We start from the raw sequence: 24,260 nt of genomic DNA on the forward strand, positions 1-24,260 counted from the left end.
GAAGACTTACAGCAGAATTTCTTTTAAACAAGTCTCGGTACAGGCACTTCTGAGATAAGACTTCTGCACACTTCAATGTTTTTCTTTCACATGCTGCTTAAGGGAGAAGTGCTCCAACCTGGGGAAAGGTTCTGCACTTGCATTAACCTAGTGTCATCCGGTACGACAGTCAGTTGTTCAATTTATTTCACTTTAAGCTATTGGCATTAGTTTCCCATTCTTCCTGCAGATTAAAAAGGAAGTGTTTAACCTACAGTCCTTCCCTGACAGTCAGAGGATCTTTATCATTAGTAAGACTGGCAAGAACATGTCAACGTTTCATACATAATGCACATGCACTAGCTTAAGAAAGCTCCGTCTCCATATTAAAAGGAGAAACATACACAAAAAAAAAATCACACAATTGATAGTCAGTTCACAATTTTTAGAGATTTAACATAATTCTCTTTGCCTACTCCACAAATTCGTATTAAATATTTTAAAACATATCTTCTTATTCTTCTGCATTCTACACCTATTACAGCCTTCTTCTCTTTGCCTAGCAAAGTTTGCTCTACACAGATAGAGCTGTAACCAAAATCTCAGACACTACAGCTTAATTTAGCTCTCAAAATCATTTACAAATTAAGTCTAGTAACTTGCACATCTCCACTCCTTTCTTAAATGCCTAACCTGACACCCACTGTACATGCTGCTTTCAGCAGCTACAAGACTTTGTAATTTCACTGACGCTATTTGCAACAAGTCCTATACGCATCTGTATTTGAAAAGCTATTAAGAATTGTTTATTAAAAAGGTGAAACGCTAGATATTTGTAGATTAGGTTTATGCAAATGTGTGATATGCTATCCCAAATTTAACATCTAATCAAGGATCATAAGAAACACGGGTTACAGACACAGGAGATGATGAAAAATCACAATGATGAATGCAGGTGCATCCATCTGCTCTTGCACTGTTTGTGGGCTTTCCGTGACTTTTGAGGCTTGCACTGCACATCTTTCAAAAATACTCCTCTCCCCCTCGCTTCAAAAACAGCTTTTAGCTAGCAAGCAAAGCAAGAAAAGAATTATTTTGAAAAGCAGACACAAGGTGAGCACTCAAACATAATGAAGAAAAACAGAAGAAAGAACACATTCCTATGAAGTACTGAATAGCAGACCAGAAAGGATGATGAAAGGGAGCAGGAGGCAGTCCAAATTTTAGAAAGAGGCAAGGGCATATACTCCACAGAGCTTTCAAGAAGAAAAAATTTTAATTTCTCCAACAGAAGCAATGAAATGAATTGCTAGAGCAACTGACCAAACAGGCAAGCAAGAGTATTATTCCTACAGAAACGGGAAATTTAGTCTAAGAACATGGAAAGTTTAAGTCAAACCTAGGACAAATCTGGCAGACACTTGAGAAATGCTGAAAAAGTAAGGATCAGGATTTGATCACATCTGTTCAAATGCTTCAGTGAGGCAGAAATAGTACTTTTCAATGATCCATTTAATAATCCATTGACTAAGCCCAGTGAATAAATATTCTCTTCTAAGAGCAGTTTGTAACCAACTACATCTTTTGAAAGAGCTCCTTTTTAGACAAAGAATATCCAAGATTCAGGCTCTTTTACAGAAATCAGCAGTTGTATGCAAATATTCAATATAGTCAAGTGAAATTAATGCCTGAACATACATTGCAGCGGAAGCTAAGTTGTAGCTCTTGAACCATATACAAGGCCTGTAAGCTGTTTCAATCACAGAATCCTTAGAGTTGGAAGGGACCTCTGAGGGCCATCTAGTTCAACTCCCCTCCAATGAACAGGGACACCGCAGCTAGATCAGGTTGCCCAGGGCCTGATCCAGCCTCACCTTGAAAGTCTCCAGAGACAGGACATCAACCACATCACTGGGCAATCTGTTCCAGTGCCTCATCACCCTCACTGTAAGAGGCTTTTTCCTTATATCTAACCTAAATCTACCTTCTTTGAGCACGAAATTATTTCCCCTTGTCCTAACACCACAAGCCCTGTCTGTCCCCTTCTTTCCTGCAGCTCCCCGTTAGATACTGACAGGCCACTACCAGTTCCCCTCGGAGCCTTCTCTTCTACAGGCTGAACAGCTCCAGCTCTCTCAGCCTGTCCTCATAGGAGAGAGGCCAGAAAAATCCACGGAATGGAGCACTTCTCTTGTTGGAGAAAGTAGGATCTCAATAATGAGCCTCTTAATGTAGATGGTGGAAAAAGTCAAATCTCCACTGGAGTAAATGGAATTTAGTTAGCATTACCGAAACCTGACTTTCTAACAGAAAGTCATACTAAAAGACACACTTTGTTTTACTTACTGACTTCATGTCACTACAGTTCTTTCTTACTGACTTTAGTGCACCTTTCTCAAGTTACTGTTACCAACACATTAATAAATTCTTGTCCCGTGACATTATAGAAGGTATTATATTTACTGAGGCATTCCTAGGTTACTAAATCTATTACACAAAATATAAATTGCATTTCCTACTTCTACATTCCGTTCCAAAACAATTTCTCTGAATTCTAAAGAATAGCTAAGAGTTAAGGAAGCCTTCCACATACTTCAAATCCCTTGTGTTCTGCTTTATTCATTTCACCACCATGACACACCGAAGTTGATTTGGAGATGGAATTACTTCAATACAAATCAAACCAAACAGGACAATGCAGAGATCACAGCAATGGTTTGTGACAGCAAAAAACTTTTGTTTGTAAGTTTTTGTAAGTTTTGACTTACAAGAAACTTTTACTTTGCATTAGATGCAAGCAGCAGACAGAATAAACATGAAGATAAATACTGAGTGCATTCAAATTTCATTTAGACTTCTAACATCACTAACAATTACTTGATGCTAGCAATCTATACAGTCACTAAAACCCATGCACTTCAATTAGTAGAGGAGATAAAGCACTGTGTGATGATTTCAGAAAACAACAATGGGACAAAAAAAAGTTTTCATAGCATCATAGAATTAGCTAGGTTGGAAAAGACCTACAAGATCATCCAGTCCAACCATCGACCTACTACCAATAACCCCACTAAACCATGTCTCTCAACACAACATCTAAACATTTCTTGAAGGCTTCCAGGGACAGTGACTCCGCCGCCTCCCTCGGAGGTTTTAACCCTTTAAAGCAAAAATAACTGGTCCACAAAGAAAAGTCTGGTAACTTCCACCACCTTGCAGGTGACCATTCCGAAGGCTTAAGGTCTCTCTGACACACAAGCACAGACTCCAATTGCTTCCTTCAATTTTGTTTCCGCCACTCCACATGCCACCATTTTCTATAGTAGAATTGTGCCTTAGACAGTAACCTTACAATAAAACAAAGAAATGAAGAACAGCTGCTTCCCTGCAAAACTCTCACAAAAATTTTCATCTGGGAAGAGATGAAAGATGAAAAATTTTCATCTTCAGAGGACAAGAATGAATGTAATCACATTTTGCACTGCAGTGCCAAAGTTATTACCTTACTAACCTTGTATGTGCATATTATAAAAATCATCCATTTATGTTATAGGGAATTACTTAACACTGGGAACACAATACTTGAAATGAATTTCAAGCTGCAAGACCATCATTAATCATACTTTCTCAACATTAATGCCATGGAATGAAGCCTTCTGCTTCACTGCTTGAAAGCACAGGTGTTTTAGGAAGAAAATGTTGAACAGATGGTGCAATGTATGCCATACCTAAATAGAGGTTCTTTGAATATATAGCATATACAAACCCAAAGTCCATAGTTGAGAAATGTTTAGTTTTAGAAGACAAATCATCAAATATCGGTAAACGAAAGCAACTTACTTCATCAATATTTCTAACAGTTTTGAAGATTAATCCCAAGAAGGGAAAGGAATAAGCAGAAAACGCATCAAAATTAGAAAAAGCCAGTGAAGTCTCTCTTTTGTGCTAAACCTTCAATATCTAGTAAATTGATTTGTAGGCATCTGAACAAATTAACGAGGTCATGCTGCAATGTAAAACTGTGCTCTTAGCAAGTTAAGAAACACATGCTATTACAACTGTATATATCACAACTAGAATCTCAATTTCTTAGACTACTAGTTTATTTTTTAGTTTCATTCGCAGTAAGTAAAATCTTACATCCCATTCTCACATAATATTTTCACAAAAGCAACTTATTGCAGTGGATTTATAACACAAAGACCAACCAGGATATAACTTCAACTGATAGGCATAGGATGGGGGAATCCTGGCTGTGTTTAGATACCACAGCCTTACTGAAAGACTGCTATCAGGCTCTGACTGTTAGCAATGACTGTACTCCACAAAAATAACTGCAAAGCTTTTTAAACTCTTTAAACTTAGAATGAAAGAGCTCATGTGAAATGGGACTGTTTACATTCAAACATTTGTTTGCAGATTAACATGTTTAACAAACACTAAAACTTCAAACATCCTTTGAACTGTAACACTGTAACTGTAGCACATTAAGATTAAAAAAAGACATACAATCTTAGAATACATAGAATGGTTTGAGTTGGAAGGGGCTTTAAAGATCACTTAGTCCTTACCTTCTGCGACGAGCAGGGACACCTCCCACTAAACCAGGTTGCTCAAAGCCCCATCCAGCCCGGCCTTGAGTGCCTCCAGGGAGGGGGCATCCACAGCCTCTCTGAGCAATCTGTTCCAGTGTCTCACCACCATCACAGTGAAGAATTTCTTCCCCATCATTAATGTACAACTACCCTCTTCTGGTTTAAAGCCTCACCTCACCAAGGAGCATGAAGCTCCACTGCGAGCACCTTGCTAAACACACACAATAGACAAGTTTAGTCATGACTATTAGTGTTCTTTTAATAACCAAAAATAGCATTTTACATGCTCAACTTAAAACCATAAGCTATAAAAAGGATTTTCTGTTCAACCACACAGGAAGACAGTCTATATCTGACACTAAGTACTAAGTAGTACTACAAGAAAAGCAGTTCAAAAAACCTTAAATGCATCTTCAAAGATTATGTCATTCCTGGGGATGAGACATGGCACAGAAGCTCTCACTAAATGCTGCGGCACTGCCAGCACGTGGGAGACATTGGCCACCTCTACAACCATTTCAGCTAACTACATGAGGCTGAAACTGCAGAGGTGAAACGTTGCCCGGCATAAACTCCAGTCCAAACAAGTTATAAAACTGCCAAAGGAGTATTAAGTCAATTTTTAAGTTGTTTAAGGACACTGCTGATAAGGTAAGTCTTAACCAATGATTCAAAAGCCTCATTTCCCTTTGGTCCCACTTCTGTAATTTTCTTGAACAACCTTTCATTGTGCAGTACTGAATTCAACAGAGCTCTGATACTGGTCTGATATTCTCAATAGCAGCACTAGCCCACACCTTCAGTGGAGAATCTCCTGACTTCAAGAAACCAGAAGTTAAAGCAACTATCCTCAAAAAAGGATATCAAACACTATTAATAATTTCAAAACCCAAATTCTCTACATCATCATAACAGAAATTAACATCAAATGCAACATAACATTACTGCAGAAAAGTGTGTTTGCTTAAACTCAGTAAAACCTTCATTAATAAAATATAATGCAATTTGAATTAATAAAAGTTTGCTTTAAGTTATAAAAAAATTGTAGAGCTAATTTAAAATGTGCAACAGAAAACGTTTATGCTTCCTACAGTTTAATCATTATTAAACATTGAAAATTATTTACCAATGAATAGGTCAGAGAAAACAGAAAGGAGATCCTTATAATATTGATTTTGCACAAATAATGAACTTCAGTTGCACGTGCAACTGTGAAGGAGGCTCCAAGAGTATTAACTCCCCCTATTATTGAGCCTCAAAGAACAGACGCATAATTGAAACATTAAACATGTTTTTAAAGAGGATGAAACACATATGACTGCTTCAAGGGGCTGACTAGTAAGCAACAGAAGCCTAACTGTGACCAAAATTAATTTGTGCCAGCATCAATATAAAGCCTTTTTAAAAGTATGTATTATGAGTTATTCACTGTACTCCCAAAAGCCAATATCAACACCATTCATTCCTTCATTCACATTCTATTCTTCCTCCTTCAGAAATCTGGCTAGAACTATTCCATAACACAGGAAGGCAGTGGCCTGAGTCAGCAGCGTAGTGGGCAACGTGATGAGGCAAGGCCAACACTCCAACCTCTCAATGTTTCGGTGACCTAAGAACAGTACCTTTAGCACTAGCATACCTCAGAGTATAACAGCTTCACAGCACCTTAAGAAGACGTGGCCAACCTTCATTGTTAAATAATTGCTGTATGGGGATAACTCCTTCCAAAAACGTGTGCATGCAACTTCCTGGGATGCATCAAAGAACCTCCCAGAAGCAAAACGCACATCACAGCACATACAATCAATAACACCACTCAAACAACTAACTGTTAGATAGCAACCCTTCTTTATCACTGAAGAACTGAAGGACAACTGTAAACACAGAAAAATTCCTCAAAACTACATGCCTGAAAGACTATATTTCCACTATCGATATTCAGAGTATTTTGTCATCTAGAAGCTTGTAACAGACTGTCCATAAGCCAAAACTGTTTGCCAGAGGCAAACTGCCTCATAGGAGATAAAAGCATTTACCCTAATTCTATGATGCTACCCAGAGAAGACAAACCCATCTTCAGAAATATCATTTGAGCCTAATTTACATTATCACAACATTACGGTCTTTAATCATCGAATTCTAATAAAACAAGGGTTGTGCATTATACGTGATCACTGACTTGTAAACCCTATGAAGATTCCAATATAATAAACCCACCAATTCTTACAATGATCACTGAGTTATTACCAATTCACATACAGTACTAGCCATAAGTGTCCTACGATACTTGAAGCATTCATACAATGAAGACTTATTTTTGCCTTACATCCTCTGACTAATATTGTTTCTCCTTATTTTAGTTCTCACTAACAGAAGAAGGGCAGAGGACTTTTTTTTTTTTAAAGAAGTTGCAAAACTTCATTAAAACATACATATAAATGTTACTCTTTATGGAGGAAAGAGCTTTTATATCTTCTAGTAGGAAATCATTTACAATGAACATTGTATGTATCATAAGTGCCAATTAAAATTAAGAAACTCCCAGCTCATTAATGAGGGGTCTTTTTGTTCATTTGCTTTTAGGTATGCAAGCACTTTTCATAGAGTTTGGTAAAATCAAATTGGTAAATTTAAAAATCAAAATAGCTTCTGTTCAAGAGCGTCATTAAATAATGCCACAAAATTAATAAGAATGAACCTTTAACACTTACCGCCAGTGCTTTAGATAAGTTTTTTCTATAGTTATTCAAAACAATAGCATCAATGTCCTTAACTGGCACAAATGCAAAGCCATCTTTAATAAACACTCTTCTTGCTCTAAATAGATCAACAGCATCTGACAGTCCAACCTGGGAAAGGAAAAAAAATAATCAAACAATGGAACAGCAAAACAGTGCAGTAACAATTATTACAACCCTAAGATACAAGATGGACCAGTAAGGCTTTAAGTGACTCTGTCTTTTAATAAAGCTCCAGGCAAAACAACAATTTTGAAAGCAAATGTCAACTTTGTTTAAAAAGGAAGTTATTTACATCCAATATCTAATTCTAAGCAAATCTAAGCAAACTAAGCAAAATGAGATACCTTCAAATTTCTATTTATAACAACTAGACTGATCACATAGCTTTCCATCACTTACTAAATTGATGCTTGAAACTAAACTTCTGTAAACCTTCAATTTCAGACATCTCAAAATGTTTTATTCTTGCAAGCTACGTATAAAAGGTCTTGGAACATCAAGATGGTTGGAATCCATCCATCAGTAGGCTATGCTAGATACCTCTTTCTTCTCTTCTCACTTGCTACCAAAAAGTATTTCACACTAACATAATCAAACTAAATCTAGTTTGAGATATTTGAGAACATCTCCATCCTGACAGTCTGTCAGCCAGTTAAGCCAAGTGATTTGTCTGGGGAATGTTAAAACTGAAGGCCTTTTTCATGGCAAGACAAGGGATGACAGAGGACATTCACGGCAGATGAACCACCCTTCATTCCCTCCTTCTCCCCTCCTACTTATATAAAAAGAACTTTCATTAGTCTCGATTAATTTAGATATTTTTATTACCCGATAATAATAAAACCTTAGAATAATTTTTGAAGATAAAGAACGCAAATCTGCAGCACTTTATTAATTCCTACTTACCTTATAAAACATCTGTTCTTTTACTTTAGCCATACTGAGGCCGGGAGTTGAGAAGTACAGCTCATTTGCCAATTCATTTTTCAGGTCTTCACTAATCTGAAATAAAGAGCTTGTTTAAAAACCTCCACAATACTTCAGAAATACTTTTTTTTTTTAATAAGGTAAAAGATGACTTGATCTATAAATACGCCATCATTTTAGTTTACATGAGAAAACGAATGATTACATATTCAACAAATGATCTGTAATAATTAGGCATAAATGAGCAAAATAAGTGGTCAACTGTGTGAAATAACATTCCTCCCAAAGTAGTAATGCAAATCCAAAACAATATTTTAAATACTAACAAAAGAATTATAAAAACCTGCTTTGCAAAAATCAGCTTCTTCAAAAATGCAACTTGCTACAAACCCTGCTTCTATTTCAGTTTACTGTGTTCATTATTACAAAGCATGGTGATTCAATGGCAATTGGAAAGACAACTAAGTTAACTCACTCTAAATTAAACAACTTTGTCAGATTTTTAATAAAACTATGAATATCAGCTCATTTTTAGATCTAGATTTTTAAAAGATGACATTTAATCTTCTGTTTATGGATATACTTTTTTCTTCAAGAATGAGAAGAATTGGACATTTACTGTTCACCATGTTTGTACTTCCACAGTTTTAGAAACAGCAGCTTCTGAAGTAACAATACTTGAACTTTTTCAAGTACTTAAGACAAAATTTCTAACTTGATTATGAAAAATGTTGTATTCCCTAACAGAGCAATTCACTGAATATGCATCTGCGTACAAGTGTTATTAACTAGCGGAAAAGCATAACATAAGTTTTGAACAGCACCAAATCCAAATGAAAAGCAGCATTTATTTGGATATCTTAATGATTCTACTATTTGATCCATCCTTTCATACTGCTGCCAGCAAGACAGAAGAATAAGTTCAGAGACAAAGGAAATGTACCATAGTATTATATGTCTGCAGATGAATGTCTAATACTCAGGAAAATAGAGCCTGCAAGTAAATCATTTTGGGACAGCCACTTTGTTAGAGAAAAAATAACTGAACGGGTTGGTGGAAACAACACAGGAAAACTCATTCTCATTAATGATCTGATATTTGTTATTTTGTTACTCTGTCTGAATTAGTCCAACGTGAGCCTTTAAGAATTATCAAAAACTAGAAAAATCAAGACAAGAAAAGAAAAAAGGAAGACAGAAGGAGGAAGAAAGGAAGCAAGGATTTGGAACAAGCTGCAATCCTTCTATTTTTCTTGCTTACTATATTCAGTTTATTCTTAGATTTTGATCACTGAATGATTCCAGAAACATAAGGACATATACATTTGTAGAGCTTGGTTAGACAAACACTAGCTGTGGGGCAGCTAGTGTTCTTCAAGTTACTTCACTTCTGCAAGTGAAAGCTTCAAACAAATTTGACATCCCTACTGTTTTAATGATGATAGAAAGATGTATTCACCCACCATACACACACTACTAAATGTTGTGGTTACCACATCTCACAGGACAGAACGAAAATCCCTCCAAGCGCTCTAGCCCACTCTAGCCCTTTTTCAAGGCCCAGCCCCAGGTACTTACAGGCACATCCCACTCCTGTCTTTACAGAGGTAAGGTTTTAAAGCTCACTTTTAATTACCAAGCAGGTGGTACTTAAACTGTGTAACTCCTGCCACAAAAACAGAGACTGACAACATGAATACCATTATACTCCAATTTTAAGTATCAGACAAAACAGTCTTTCCAAGTCTATTGTTTCCATTACCACACGGAGCAGTGGAAAATAAGCCAGACCTGCAATACTAGCATTAGCCTAGAAAAGTATAACTAGTTAATGAAAGTTAACTTGACTATGAAGAGAGATAGTGCCCAAACATCCTACCAATTAACAAAAATTACCAAAATAAAATATTCCAGAGGCTCACAAACCTGTTGACAAACCCAACAAAGTTTCTTAAGAGATAAAGCCCATTTTGGCTAGGCACAGCCAAAGTAAGAATAAACTTGTATTTCTGATGGTTCTGTGACTTACTGTTTTAGTCCAAATTCATTTGCTGGCAATAATAAAAATATCAAGGGCTGCATTTGGAATTATTATGTACTCTTATCTACCCACTTATTTTAGATCCATTCCCATGCCCACACCTAAGTTTTTCTCAACTATGCAGCTTCATTCACAGTTATTCATGATTACCATAATCAGAGAAACCCAGTGATGCTATTCAGTTTTCCACATCTGACAAACATCTGCCTACATCCCTGAAAATGAAAACTAAATAAACAATTATATCGTTTTACTGCTAGAGCACCTCCCCCGCAGGGACAGGCTGAGAAAGCTGGGGCACTTCAGCCTGGAGAAGAGAAGGCTCTGAGGAGACTTTACAGCGGCCTTCCAGGACCTGGAGGAGGCCTACAGGAAATCTGGGGAGGGACTTTTTATAACACGCAGGTATCAACAGGACAAGGGGAGATGGTTTTAAACTGGAAGAGGGTAGATATTAGGAAGAAATTCTTTACCATGACTGTGGTGAGACACTGGAACAGGCTGCCCAGAGAGGTTGTGAATTCCCCCTCCCTGGAAGTATTCAAGGCCAGGCTGGATGGGGCTTTGAGCAGCCTGGTCTAGAGGGAGGTGTCCCTGCCTATAGCTGGGGGTTGGAACTAAATGATCTTAAAAGGTCCCTTCCAACCCAAGCCATTCGACGATTCTGTGATTCTATACACGTTGATTTAGAAACATCACATACACATTAGAGTCACAAATGACTGAAGAGTTAAAGGAAGATTCTTATGAGAAATATGGCAATAAAGTTTCCTTCCATTTATAAATAAAAAGCCAATGTCAGATGAATTTTACAGAAACTTATTAACAAATGCTAAAAATGTTAAACATTTATCCACATTCAATCATGGGATTAGCAAGAAATAGTATTTCTGTGTTTGCAGAGAATTTTATGAAGATTATAGCCAAAACACCAGCTAGTAAATTATTGTTGCACTGCAATGATGTACTGCGTAAACCATCCTATCAGCTTTCACAATGCTATGCTAAAAGGAACAAAATAAACATCTTCAAAATTACTGCATTCACTGCTATGTGAAGAATAAATTCATTATGGAAACATTCTTATACTCATCCACTACAAAATAAACTTAACACGTTGACTGTCACTTATTTTCTTTTTGAACAATACATGGATATCATTTGGGGAAAATAATCAAATACTAGAAGACCACTCACTATTTCCCCATTTTCTTTTTTTATGGTCAAAAAATAATGAAAATATTTATAGAAAAAGAGAGAACACTTGTCAAGACCATCCTCCTTGTCGATAGTAAGTTTCTTCCAAAAAATCCTAAACTACCAATTGCTAAGAACTGAGGATTTACAAGGATCATGTTAGGACTTGCTATTCTTTCATCATTTTCAAGTGATTAGATAAATGACATTTAAGTGTCACCTGGTCAACCACAGAATGCTACTGCATGTTAACACAGAACTAGAGCCCCGACCATTCCACCTCTACCATCAGCTGAAGACCATCACGTTGAAGACACCTATTCTCCACTCCATTTCTGGTAGAGTTGCCATTTCACATCACTTTAGAAATCCAAGGTTACAGCAGAACATGAAGCAGCTCAGAATGCTCTGAAGCTGTCTCTTTTTTTTCCAGCTAGATTAAGTGAAAGAATGTTTTTATTCATTAGCTCATTTTTACAGCAGCTTTTTCGCAATTTTTACTTCAAAGTACATGACTTTTTCAAAGCAGGAAAACAACGTACAATCAAAGCAGCAAGAGTGCGTATAGCATCCATTACAAAGAAGTCAATCTTAGGTAAGACCTTCACAGCCTACTGTAACTCAAACGATGAATCGCACAAAGCTATTTAGTAAGAATCAGAGTCCTCTACCCCACTAAAGGGGGCACAGTAACTTAAGTGTACAGTTCGCGTTTTAGTTTGACTTCAATTAGCTTTTATTGGTTAAAATTGACTTGTGAAACTATCTTATAATGGTCCATTTAGATTTCTGCAGATAATCAGCATCTGTCACTAATCAAACTGAGATGATTACTAAATTAAAACTTGTAATTAGAATTTTGCATAATTTACATAAACTGTTGTTCATTATGTTTATGAAGGTGAAGAGACGCCCCCAGTAGCTATGTTATTCAATCATATTCATTCCTTATTTAATTTCACAACTTTACAGTACAACTCCATATTTGCAAATAAATACACATAACTAGAATTACTACAGCTTATTTTTAGTCATGGAGAAAACTAAGTCATGATATATCTCAAGGATCCTTTAATGAAGGGTAAATAAAGAGCTGACCCCATCCATCCTCTCAGTACATGAAATAATTGCACATTCTCTCCTCCTTCCATTCAACAACTCCACCTCTTAGATTTATGAGATGTGCCTATATCCTCCTATGAATCAAGCTTTATTAAAATTCTGAAATATTACAATTAGCTTTAAGTCTAAAAATTTTCATTAAAATGTTTAATCAAAGTTTACTCCATCTCCTCATTCCTTGTAGTGCTAACTCATTAAAAAACTCACGTTGCTTTGAAGTCAGCCCAAACATTTTAAGATCAGCTAAGAGCAAGGCTTAAAGCCAGTCAATAAAACTGCTTTGGAAAAACCATTGCTTCAGCATTCCTTTATAAACAGACCTGCTATTCCTACGTTCTTTTATGAACAGACCTGCTATTTGGCCTACAAAGCCCCAGGTCTGCAGTACAAGAGCCTACTGGCTGAGCAGGACCCACACTGCCAATTGTTCTGAGGAAAGAGGGCTCCTGGGGACTTTCTCTAATACATAACTACACACAGCTACAAGAGGTAGCCACAGGCCTAGATATCAATGCATTTTTTCATGCAAAAAATTGGTTTTGAAACACCAGTTTGAACCACCAGTGGTTCAGGCCTAGATATCAATGCATTTTTTCAGGACAATTTTTTTTTTTTAAATGGCCTATTTTGTCTGCAGCCAAGAAGCCACTTGGTTTCACTTGAATTAAATCAAATCTACCTTCCAAAGCTTGAATGATTAAAAGAAATGTATTATTTCCTTTGAAAATAAGTACTTTAGAATGAAAGTAACCTGTTATGCTTCAAGTACTTATAGTACACATTTCATTGTGTTACTTAAAATTCTAGCACTTAAACTAACCTTCACTTCAGCCGTTCCACATAGAATTTATTACTTTGACTTTAAACATACAGCCAAGTGGCAGAACACATTCTTAGCTTACAATGACAGTAAGACCCTATTTCCCACTTACGCATCTTTTCTGACCTTTACTTCCATCTGTAAGACAAGTATTGTTGGTTTTCAAGCAAAGAAAAAAACCGTAAGATTCAAGGAGGAGGAAACCAAGATAAAACTCAGAACCACTTTCTTCACAAGTGCAAACTGTGAGCCTCCTTGAACGTAGCTACTGTTTTACCTTGTTGCAAATTCCCATACAATAAATTTAGCTCTAGACAGTTTCTGCTTTTAAAAAGTCTTCCTCATCCTGTTTGGGAAACGAAGAAATATTACAGGAAGCCCCTACCATACAAAGTCATGAGCCCAAATAGAAGAACATTATGGTTTATACACTTGGCACCAAAGTGAGTAATTACAGCCATGACCCTCCCATGAACAGACACAGTATGGGATATTTTCTTTCACCCATGTCTCTTCTTCAGGACACAAACTAGTCCCATTCTCATTAATCCAAATCTTCAGGATTTTCCATACCTTCTAAAAAGGCAGTCAAAGTATTTTTTCCAAGAAGCTACACTACAAATATTTATACAGCTGCCCCACCACTGAGATAAATGCTTATTAGGGAAAAAAAGTAATAGTTATATCAGAAAGTCTCTCAGAGGAGTGCTCTGATCATAAAAGTGGAAATTAAACTTTAATTTCTAACACTTAAAGCTGCTAAAATATAAAAAGTATTTTAACTGCAACATCAAAGTGCTACTGTGGAAAAAATTAACTCCATTAATGCATTCTGCTCATTCCTTTTATTTTGCAGTTCTTACTCTTTCCTCCTAAATGCTAACAGACACACTACAGAGCATTAGCTCCCCCAGCTGACTATTCCCATCTGCTGTTCCTTCCCCATTACTATGATACAAAACATTATATTAAAACGTGTTTTATAGCAGCAATAAAAACAATTAAGATAGTTAATCTTCCAACAACTGGCAGTTACCCAAAAAGATGACATCTAAACGGGAAGCCATAATATATATTTTTTTTTAATTTCAAGAGGCTTTTCAGAGGTAAAGAACTCCTCAGATAATTTAAATAGGATCTTTTATGCTCTGTGGAGAGGTAACAGTAACAGAAAAATGTATTCAAGAAGAAATATGCTGCACTTGTAAGTTTATCTTTCTGCAACGTGCAGAAGAAATAATAAGAAAAGCATTACAGGGAATCCAGATTCAATTATACAACATCTTTACACAGCAGATTAAGACATGATAACTCAACATTCATTCCTTATGGAAGCGACAAGGAACTGCGTGTGCCTCAGGAAGCTAACAATCTGAAGACAAGATGAAAAAAAGTGTTACAGGAGAACAGAATAATCACAACCACCACCAAAATGTCAAGCTTTATCCCAAATTTGTACTTCATTGACATTTTATTCCACGTTCCAGGAGATCAAATTTAAATCCTGGAAAAATATATCAACGCATCAAAGCATCTGAGAGCAAAAAACACACAGCCCACATGGATATGTCAAAAACCAAACCGTACTAAGCCAATCTCGCTGCCTTTCTGACAGTACAACAGACCTCTGGGACAGAAAAATATTATGTCATATTTATCAAAAGCCTTTGAAGTCATTCCCGTAAGACACTTTCACAAGCAAATAACTATGCAGTTCAAAGACAGGAGGACACGTCAAAAAGCAGAAACAAAGCTCACTGATAAAGTTACAGCACAAAGCAGGACCCGGCTATAACATCAACTGATGCCAAACTGGTCATACAGCATCATCTGACAGAAAGAAAACCAGCTACTCCTAAATTTAACAAAGGAAAACATCGGATGTCCACAGCTTGTAGCAAGAAAGAAAAGGAGTAAACTGCAAAATGATTTTAAGTGTCATTTACCTCTAAAGCTGTTCACACACTTTTCCTATGCTGAAAAACTTACTTTGAGACTAACGTATTTCCTTCCATGACTATAATATTGAAAACATCAATGTATTTCCCTTTAAGTATCTTGAGAATACATTAATGGCTTTTGCTGTCACAAACTGACATAACTGTCATTATTCATTTCTAATATGATTTTAATGCTTAAATCTCCTAAATTAGCATGAATCTCAATTGCACACCTGTGTTTGAATACCCCTCTTTGATGGGCTCTGAATCCTTAGATGTCACCATTTACCTCCCCCGAGTGCTGCATAAGGAAATCCTGTACTTCCTATGTGCCCGACTTTGCACAAAAGCTATTTAACATGCTTTGAGAGCTGAAAATTACACGCCACAGGTAAAAAGCCTCTCTATTTATCTAGTGGTAACTGATAACAGCACAATCCTTCAAAAGCTCTTTTTTTTTTTTAAATGTACACAAGGCATAGAATAGATTCTAAACATTCTGAAAGCATTATATTTCTTCAGTGTCTTTCTATTTACTGGAAAGAAGTTTATGTTGAAAACATTACCTTTGACAGTACCGTTCAATTAAAACTATGAGAAAAGAGAGGCTAAATTATAAATTGTTTAAAGTTCCCAACAACAGTTTTGAGGGTGAAGCTATTAAGAAAAGGCATATAAATTACTTTTAAGACAGAAATCATCTTCAAAATTGAATCAGTTCTTATTTGAAGAAGCATCAAAAATGAGATGTCACTATCAAAGTTTAAGAGAGTCTGAACAGGACTAATTTGAAATCATTTATTTTTAATGCAATACCACCAGCAATAATGGTGCTTAAAGCTGTTGGTATTGCATTAGATGGTAAGTGACAGCAATAAGCAAATGAAGATAGTTACTGCCAGATACCACAGCGTAGATTTGTCTCTTGTTCTTTGCAGTCAAATAACTGGAAAAGTGTCCATTTTTAAAGGCTCCTGCAGGGTCTCAATCTAAATAATCATCTACAAAAGAGTTTCAAATAAAAGTAATTAAAATACACAAAGGTTGCAACAAGGGAACCATATGAGGCTGTCATTTTATATGACAGTTCAAATACAACTAACAGCTCACCACCACCAAAAAAAAAAGTGAGAATGAGGCCCACCACTCCTGCTCACCCATTTTTACTCCTGTTTTGCTTTTACCCTCTTCCTTTCTTGATATTTTAGTCAATACCATAAGTACTACCTCTTGCAAGCGATGGCATAAAGAGGTGGGAAAACATTTCAGAGCACTGCATGTTAAATTATTGAATTGTTGAGTACTGAAAGCATTCCAGTTGTGCGAGCAACTTCAGTCCACGCATCTGGTACGTTTGCTCACCAGAAAATAGATTGGCCAAAGCTATTTCCAACAACTGATTACAACACAGTCTCTAAATAATTCAAGAACAGCATCTCAAGGATGCACTCAAGCTTGCAGTATTTTTTATTTTATTTTTTTTTAAAAAAAAGCCCAGGTCCCAGTGGCTTCTCACAGAAATACTGGAGTTGAATTGAATAATTGAGTCCATGTGAAGCAGCAGGAACTGTTTTGTAGCAGCCCTAAATAATCTCAAAAATGTCAGGTTTTGGTTTACGCAGTCTTGGTATTTTCAAGGTTTTTCATTAAGTTGGTAAAGAACTACAATGAATTTAAGTCAAAAGGGGAAAAAGCTTTGAAGCCAGTTCCAAGGAGAACTCCGCAACTGCGGAATAAGAGCATCTACAGAATTCTGGGAACAAGTTTTAACCTCCATAGCAGGTACTCGATGGCCCAAATTCAAGTTCCTTATTAAATAAAAAGCTAAAACATTAGCTGACAACTAGGCATTTTTACAGAAAGGAAGTTGGTGGCCCTGCCTGTGGCAGGGGAGTTGGAACTTGATGATCCTTGGGGTCCCTTCCAACCCAAGCCATTCTACGATGCTTGGAAATCAACACAAAATGAACCTCATCAAGGTTTACAAGGTAGGGTGGAAACAGAACAAACCAAAGGCAGCAAAAGTTTCATTTCATCCCATAGCAAGTGAACAGGTTACCAAGTGCCCAGCACCAAGAGGAATGACTTTATGCAACTCAGACTCAAGTTTCATCACTTGAGAAAATATTTAGAATATCTGAATATCATACCTTATAATTTACATTTATGTGTGGGTGTAATGCTTATGTAGTGCTAAAACTTACTTAACTGGGTATTACTACTACTTGTTTTAAAATTATACATGAATTCTTCAACTACTGCATCTAATACTAGCTTTTCTTTTTTAAAAAGAAATGACAGCTTTGGTTACGCATCTATACCTCCAGCAAGTTCCATAACATGTACAAACAAGCAGAATCAGACTGATTTTAGCATGCTTAAATATACAGTCACGTATTACAAACACATTTATACAACAGAAGCCTATTATTTTCACCTATATTGACAATTATGCAGTAAGTTATGCTCCTGAAGAAGTTCATAAGTTCATTATTTCATTTTAAATTAACTCTTAAGAACATCCTTAAGTACTCCTTGAATGCATGGCTCATTAGTTTCACATGGCTTTTGATATTTCAGTGTTCGTCCAATGGTGAGAGTTACAAAGTCCTCAGATCAGCGTAGTTGGCTTTTGTTACTACAGCAAGAAGCTGACGTCTCAAAATTAGTAGATTCAAAAGGTTGTAAAAGAAAGTTCACTAAAGGAAGACAGCTGACCAAAACAAGTTCCCAATTTAAGTTATTAGATGAAAACGAATTGCACAGTACATACTTTTTAAGTTAAACACAGCCATGACATTCACATCACTGAAACCTTTAATGTCATGGAATCATATTTCACACACTTCATCACTAACATGCAAAAAGGAAGCAAGGCAATCCCAACCTGAGTGTTATTTCCCTGATTGACAGTTGAGAAATACAAACATTTTAACTGAAGGACATGGCACCCAATCTAGAATCTTGGTTCTATGATAACAACTATAACCTCTCATAAATACTGTTTGTTGACTCGTTTTTGTAATTACACAGTTTTCAATTAAGTGTTGGTTGATGAAGTAGACTGAGCTTCTTTTTGCAGCATGCAATTACACCATTGCAGTGATCGGAAGAACAAACATGATGGAAAAGGCATTACAGAAGAGATGGAAGGACCATCACAATAGCAAGGTGCTACCTATTTGCTTACCTATAAAGGAAGGGAAGAAAATCATTCACCTGTATCAGAAGATCCTGGGTTCGCGGGGAGAAGCTTCCACCAAGGAGAGATCTCCAGGAAGAGATCCTTCCTCAGCAGTAGTCAGCCCTTAAATGAGGCCTAAGAGGGGTGCAGCCTGGCTCCACTCCTTCTGGTCACACAGGTGAATTGCCTTCACCTGTGCTCCCAGGGCTGACTGGGTCTTTCCTCCAGGTGCTCAGTCAGTGGTTCAGGCCGTGACTCAGCAGTTCCCATACACCATTTAACCCTCATTTCCACAAGACAATTCTCCAAGTTCAGAAGGAGTTCCAAGTTTTGTTTTGTTTGTTTTTTTCCATGCCACAAGTTCATATTTTATTTAAAACAGATTAAAACTACCTTAATGACAAATTACAAAAGCATCAGGCACACCATACACAGTACAAATCCAGAAAGTAACATACTTACAGCTTCAAATGATAAGTTAACATGATCCAAGAATTTCTGCCTTAGGCTGTCAGTCAGCTCGTGGAAGCGATATCGAAATAGATCCATTTCTTGTTGAAGAAACCAACGTCTGAGTTCCTCACTGCAGAGAAATAATTTAAAAAATCATATTCTCTGATTATGCATTCTCTCACCATAATGTAACGTCAAACCCTGTGAACGCAACTTGAAATGTAAGTCTGACTTTGTCACGGAACCCACAAACTAAGAAACTTGGAAAAGAAGGCAAAGAACCTTCAGAAAGGAGAGCTTAAATGAGAAAATATGCTATAAAAACAGTGCTCTACGTTAAGCAAAAAACAGCCTGGAATCATCCTAAGGAAAAAATATACAGCAGTGAACCTCAGTGAAGTACGCAAAGAGAACACCTAACACTTGACAATGGAAAAAAAAAAAGACTTCAACAGTTGCAGGTGAGCAAGGAGAACAAGAAACAAGATCACAAGGACAAAAAACCTACTCAAAATATAGGTTGGAAATGCAAGGAGCTCTTATTCAAATTACAGTTTGAGATGAAAAGGCCTTGGTAAAGTGTTCTATAAAATATACCCCTGGGTACTGATAGATTTGTTGCCAAAGATGTATCAATAACCTATGCAAGTTTAAATGGAAGCTGATGCCTGGATGAATGAACTTCTGCAGTTCCTCTGTGGTCAGCTTGGCCAGTAACAAAATTCTGTGATCAGACAGTTTTACTCTTGTCCTTTACATTGAATTTCTTTCGTTAAGCAATAAAGAAATTAATAAAGATATCAAGAACGAGGGATGCCAGGCAGCCTCTGGTTCTTCCTTTCCTCTGCAGGAGCAGATCAAAGGCTGTAGTCCCCACCTACCCACTTAAGCTACCAAAACAAAGAAACGTTGAACTTATCTTTAATATAATACACTTTTAATATAATACACAGAATCACAGAATGTCAGGGATTGGAAGGGACCTCAAAAGGTCATCTAGTCCAATCCTCCTGCCAGAGCAGGAACACCTGGACCAGGTCACACAGTAACGCATCCAGGCGGGTTTTGAAAGTCTCCAGAGAAGGAGACCCCACAACCTCTCTGGGCAGTCTGTTCCAGTGCTCTGTTACCCTTACTGTGAAGAAGTTTTTCTCTTCAATGTCTTTATCAATGACATAGATGATGGAATCGAGTGCACCCTCAGCAAGTTTGCAGATGACACCAAGCTGAGGGGTGCAGTCAACACATTGGAAGGAAGGGAAGCCATCCAGAGGGACCTGGACAGGCTGGAGAAGTGGGCCCATGAGAACCTAATAAGGTTCAACAAGGCCAAATGCAGGGTGCTGCACTTGGGCCGGGGCAATCCCAGGTATTTATACAACCTGGGGGAAGAACTCCTCGAGAGCAGCCCTGCAGAGAGGGACTTGGGGGTCCTGGTGGATGAGAAGCTGGACATGAGCCAGCAGTGTGTGATGGTGGCCCCCAGGGCCGACTATGTTCTGGGCTGCATTAAAAGAGGAGTGGTCAGCAGGGAGAGGGAGGTGGTGGTCCCACTCTACTCGGCTCTTGTGAGGCCCCATCTGGAGTACTGTGTCCAGGCCTGGGGGCCCCCAGCACAAGGACGTGGAGCTCTTGGAAAGAGTTCAGAGGAGGGCCACCAAGATGATCAGAGGGCTGGAGCACCTCTCCTATGAGCAAAGGTTGAGGGAACTGGGCTTGCTGAGTTTGGAGAAGAGAAGGCTCCGGGGAGACCTCATTGTGGCCTTCCAATACTTGAAGGGAGCGTATAAACAGGAGGGGGATTGATTGTTTGTGAGGGTGGATAGCAATAGGACAAGGGGGAATGGTTTTAAGCTGAGACGGGAGATTTAGGTTGGATATTAGAAGGAAGTTTTTCACACAGAGGGTGGTGACGCACTGGAACAGGTTGCCCAGGGAGGTTGTGGATGCCCCGTCCCTGGAGGCATTCAAGGCCAGACTGGACGTGGCTCTGGGCAGCCTGGTCTAGTGGTTGGCGACCCTGCACTCAGCAGGGGGGTTGAGACTCAATGATCTTTGAGGTCCTTTTCAACCCAGGCCATTCTATGATTCTATGATATTTATGTGGAACCTCCTGTGTTCCAGCTTGCACCCTGTGATGCTACAATGTGATGGAAAGTACAGCAATAATAGTGGGGTGGCAAAGTCTTTGACTGCAGCAAATGCAGACAAGTCCAAATGCAGCAGCCATGGATACAGAAATGAAGAAAAAGAGCTGCTTACCCTTGGAAGGCCTTGGGGAGGCAGGGATCTCCAGTGAGATACCCTTGCCTCCACTGCCAACCCTTAAATGAAGTCTGGGAAGGTCACTCAGGTACACTGCATGCACCTGAGCTCCCCTGGGTTGGCCCTGCCTTCCCACCAGCTGCTCAATCACTGGTTCAGGCCGTGACTCAGCATTTCCACTACACACCCATTATCTACCTAGATTGTTCCTACAGCTGACAGACCGACTTAAGACTTGCTTACATGAGTAACATTACTGTACCTATAAAGCACACACTTAAAAATTAACATTCATGGAAACATCATCATTAGGGCATTAATCTTTTCCTTGTATCACAGGAAAATTGTACTTCATTTCCAAATCCGAATGACTTACACTCCATACTAACACTTAGAGAAATGTACGCTCTCCTTACAGAAACATATTAGCAACACCATGTATTACTGAAACCACAATCTTAAGTGAAAAGCCGTACTGCTGGGATCAGATGCCTAAGCGAGCTGCTATAGTTGCAGGTAGCTGAAATACAGAAGTGAGGAATGCCTCCCAGCTTTTTGCATGGAATATGCACTTTTCTGTTTGGGAATCTGATGGTCTCACTTAGTATGAAAAAAAGAAAAAACTCCTACATAAAAAAAAAGAAAAAAATCCTATTCATTCCACAAGAAGTGTTAGAAGAAACAGATGTATATTGATGCTTCATAACAGATACAAGTACTTCAGGAAAACTCGAAAATGCTCCTAAAGCTAGCAGATCACTTTCCACAATTAGATGTCAGCTCAGTTACCAACCCCTTCAGTCAACATGTGAAAAGTCAGAGCATAGGCCAGAATGCTATCTTGCTAGGCAGCCAAAACCAGAAGATTGCAAGAAGTAGAGAAAAGGCCTACATTTAATAGCTTGTGCTTATGTTATGTGACAGAGACACAAAAAGTAAGCACAAAAGCATTCAGCCAACTTTCAGTTGACTGAAAAGATTTTCACTATTAGAGAAGAGGCAATGATCTTTTCTTCCATGTCAAACAAGTAACATGAAGTTTATGCTCTCACATCTGCTGAGGTTCTTGCTAGCTGATGCAACAGAAGCAGAAATGCGTGGAAGCACAGGACAGTGCAGCTACTGCCTGTGCTTCACTGCTACACCCAAACATGGGCCCTGCATGGTCATGGCCAGCATAAGAAGTAAAGTTCTCTTTACAGCTGCGCTTGCCAAGGAAGTGAATTAAACAAAATAATTCCATTTCCTGGTCTTGATGGATACAATTGATGTTAGCAGAGATGTGAATGAAGAGTACGGATGAGTGTTCACTCAAGACTGCACAAATCATATCTTAGGAATGCTACATGGGAGTAAGTTTTAAAGCCTTGGATTTCAGAAGGCAGAAAGACAGTCAAAGGTTACGACTGTGTTACCAGTTCAAACAACAAGAAGGTGCAGCTGATCACTTCATGCTGTTTTGGCCACGTACAAATCAGTACAGAACAAAATCCATCTTATAAGAGGTCTGATGGAGAAGAGAAAAAAGCTGATGAAGACTTGTACCCCTGGGTGGCACTGTTGGACTGCTAGAAACTTAGAAAGCATAGCAGAACGGGCCTGTCAACACCCCTCTGCCAAGCCACAGGGAACTGAAATCAAGCAATGTTGCAGCTATGTTAAGCACACTTTCCAAAGACTATTATCTTAGCAGCTTTCACCACCTAATGTAATCATTTGTGCCAAGTTCATTTTTTCTGACCTAATACAATGAAGTCCTGCAGAACTGGGTATTCTCTTCAACTCACAAATTTATCTTTTGGGGGACGTCTGGTTTTAGAGCGTAATAATATTTCATTCCAGAAATAGCCACTTCTCAAGAGAGAACACACACTTTGTACTTGCTAGTTTTAATTATAAAACAGGACTGCAACAGTAAGGAGCCAGGATGATGCATAACAAAGCTGCTAACAGACATAAAGCACTGACAGCCTCTGTAACTTCATCCTGAGACTACAGGCGAAACAAAATGAAAGCACTTGACAGGACAGACTATTTGCCTTAGATTTCACATGACAAAATAAATAAATAACAAAAATTTAAAATCAATTACTTTAGGAGAAAATAATAGTGGAAAAAACCCTGGATTCAGTATTTTTAGTTTCGGAGAAATAAGGCTCTCTTCAGATAGTACTGTGAACCCTATTCGCATAGTCAGGTCAGTGAGCAACAGCCAATTTATATGCAGCAGTTCATTTAAATTGCCTGTAATTGGGTCAATCAGTGACTGACAAAACTGGCTGCCTTTTGATTTCTTTCTTGAAAATAAAATAAGAGACTTAAATCAACACTCCATGCATAAGATCAACAGTTTTTATATTACAAAATTTTTAAAAAGACATAATCTGGATATTAATTTTGGTCCTGAATATCTCTCATCATCACAATTGAAATCAGCTTTCCAGAAAAGTAAGCCTCTACTTGAACCTACCTTTCTGTTTAGTAGCCATACAGCCCTATACAATCTATAACAATGTGCATATATACACACACATGCTTAAAGTGACTAATAAGACCATAAAGTAATCCAAAAGGTACTTACGACTGACAGTAAGCGAGGCGTAGTATGAAATGAGAAATATGGTCCTTTCTTCTTGCATCATAATCATCCTCAGCCAAAGCCTACAGAAAATTTTATTATTTCAGAGATCTGATCCTCCCCAGACTAGAAATCCACAATTCATTCACCACTGCTGTTTCACATCATATTAATACGCACATTTATAACAACAAACACAAGACTATTAAAGAAGCGGACCGCCCAAAAGAAAGACAGTACAGAAAATAGAGTGCGAAAGAAATAGTTCCTTGTTTTCATTTATACTTACTCTGTAGGGAAACTTAAGCTTCCGGAGCTCAGACTCCAGCTTAGTTTTGTACGTGTCACCACTTTTTACATAGCTCACACCAAGGTTTTCAACCACCTTGAGCACTGAGGAAAAAAAAAAAAAAAAAAA

The 24,260-nt window shown here is 37.8% G+C and overlaps 1 protein-coding gene across 2 annotated transcripts in view; it reads right to left on the bottom strand.

Moving 5' to 3' along the window:
* PRIM2 (primase (DNA) subunit 2) overlaps positions 1 to 24,260 on the bottom strand; it is a 90,205-nt gene that overhangs the window by 64,825 nt on the left and 1,120 nt on the right. For both annotated transcript variants that reach the window (XM_021391921.1, XM_021391922.1), the window contains 5 exons: positions 24,132 to 24,235; positions 23,846 to 23,925; positions 19,009 to 19,129; positions 8,222 to 8,317; positions 7,286 to 7,423 (listed from right to left, as the gene is read on the bottom strand). In XM_021391921.1, the coding sequence (XP_021247596.1) occupies positions 7,286 to 7,423; positions 8,222 to 8,317; positions 19,009 to 19,129; positions 23,846 to 23,925; positions 24,132 to 24,235 (539 nt within the window). The remainder of the gene's footprint in view (positions 1 to 7,285; positions 7,424 to 8,221; positions 8,318 to 19,008; positions 19,130 to 23,845; positions 23,926 to 24,131; positions 24,236 to 24,260) is intronic.

The sequence above is a fragment of the Numida meleagris genome, chromosome 3, assembly GCF_002078875.1.
Source record: "Numida meleagris isolate 19003 breed g44 Domestic line chromosome 3, NumMel1.0, whole genome shotgun sequence".
Lineage (NCBI taxonomy): Eukaryota > Metazoa > Chordata > Aves > Galliformes > Numididae > Numida > Numida meleagris.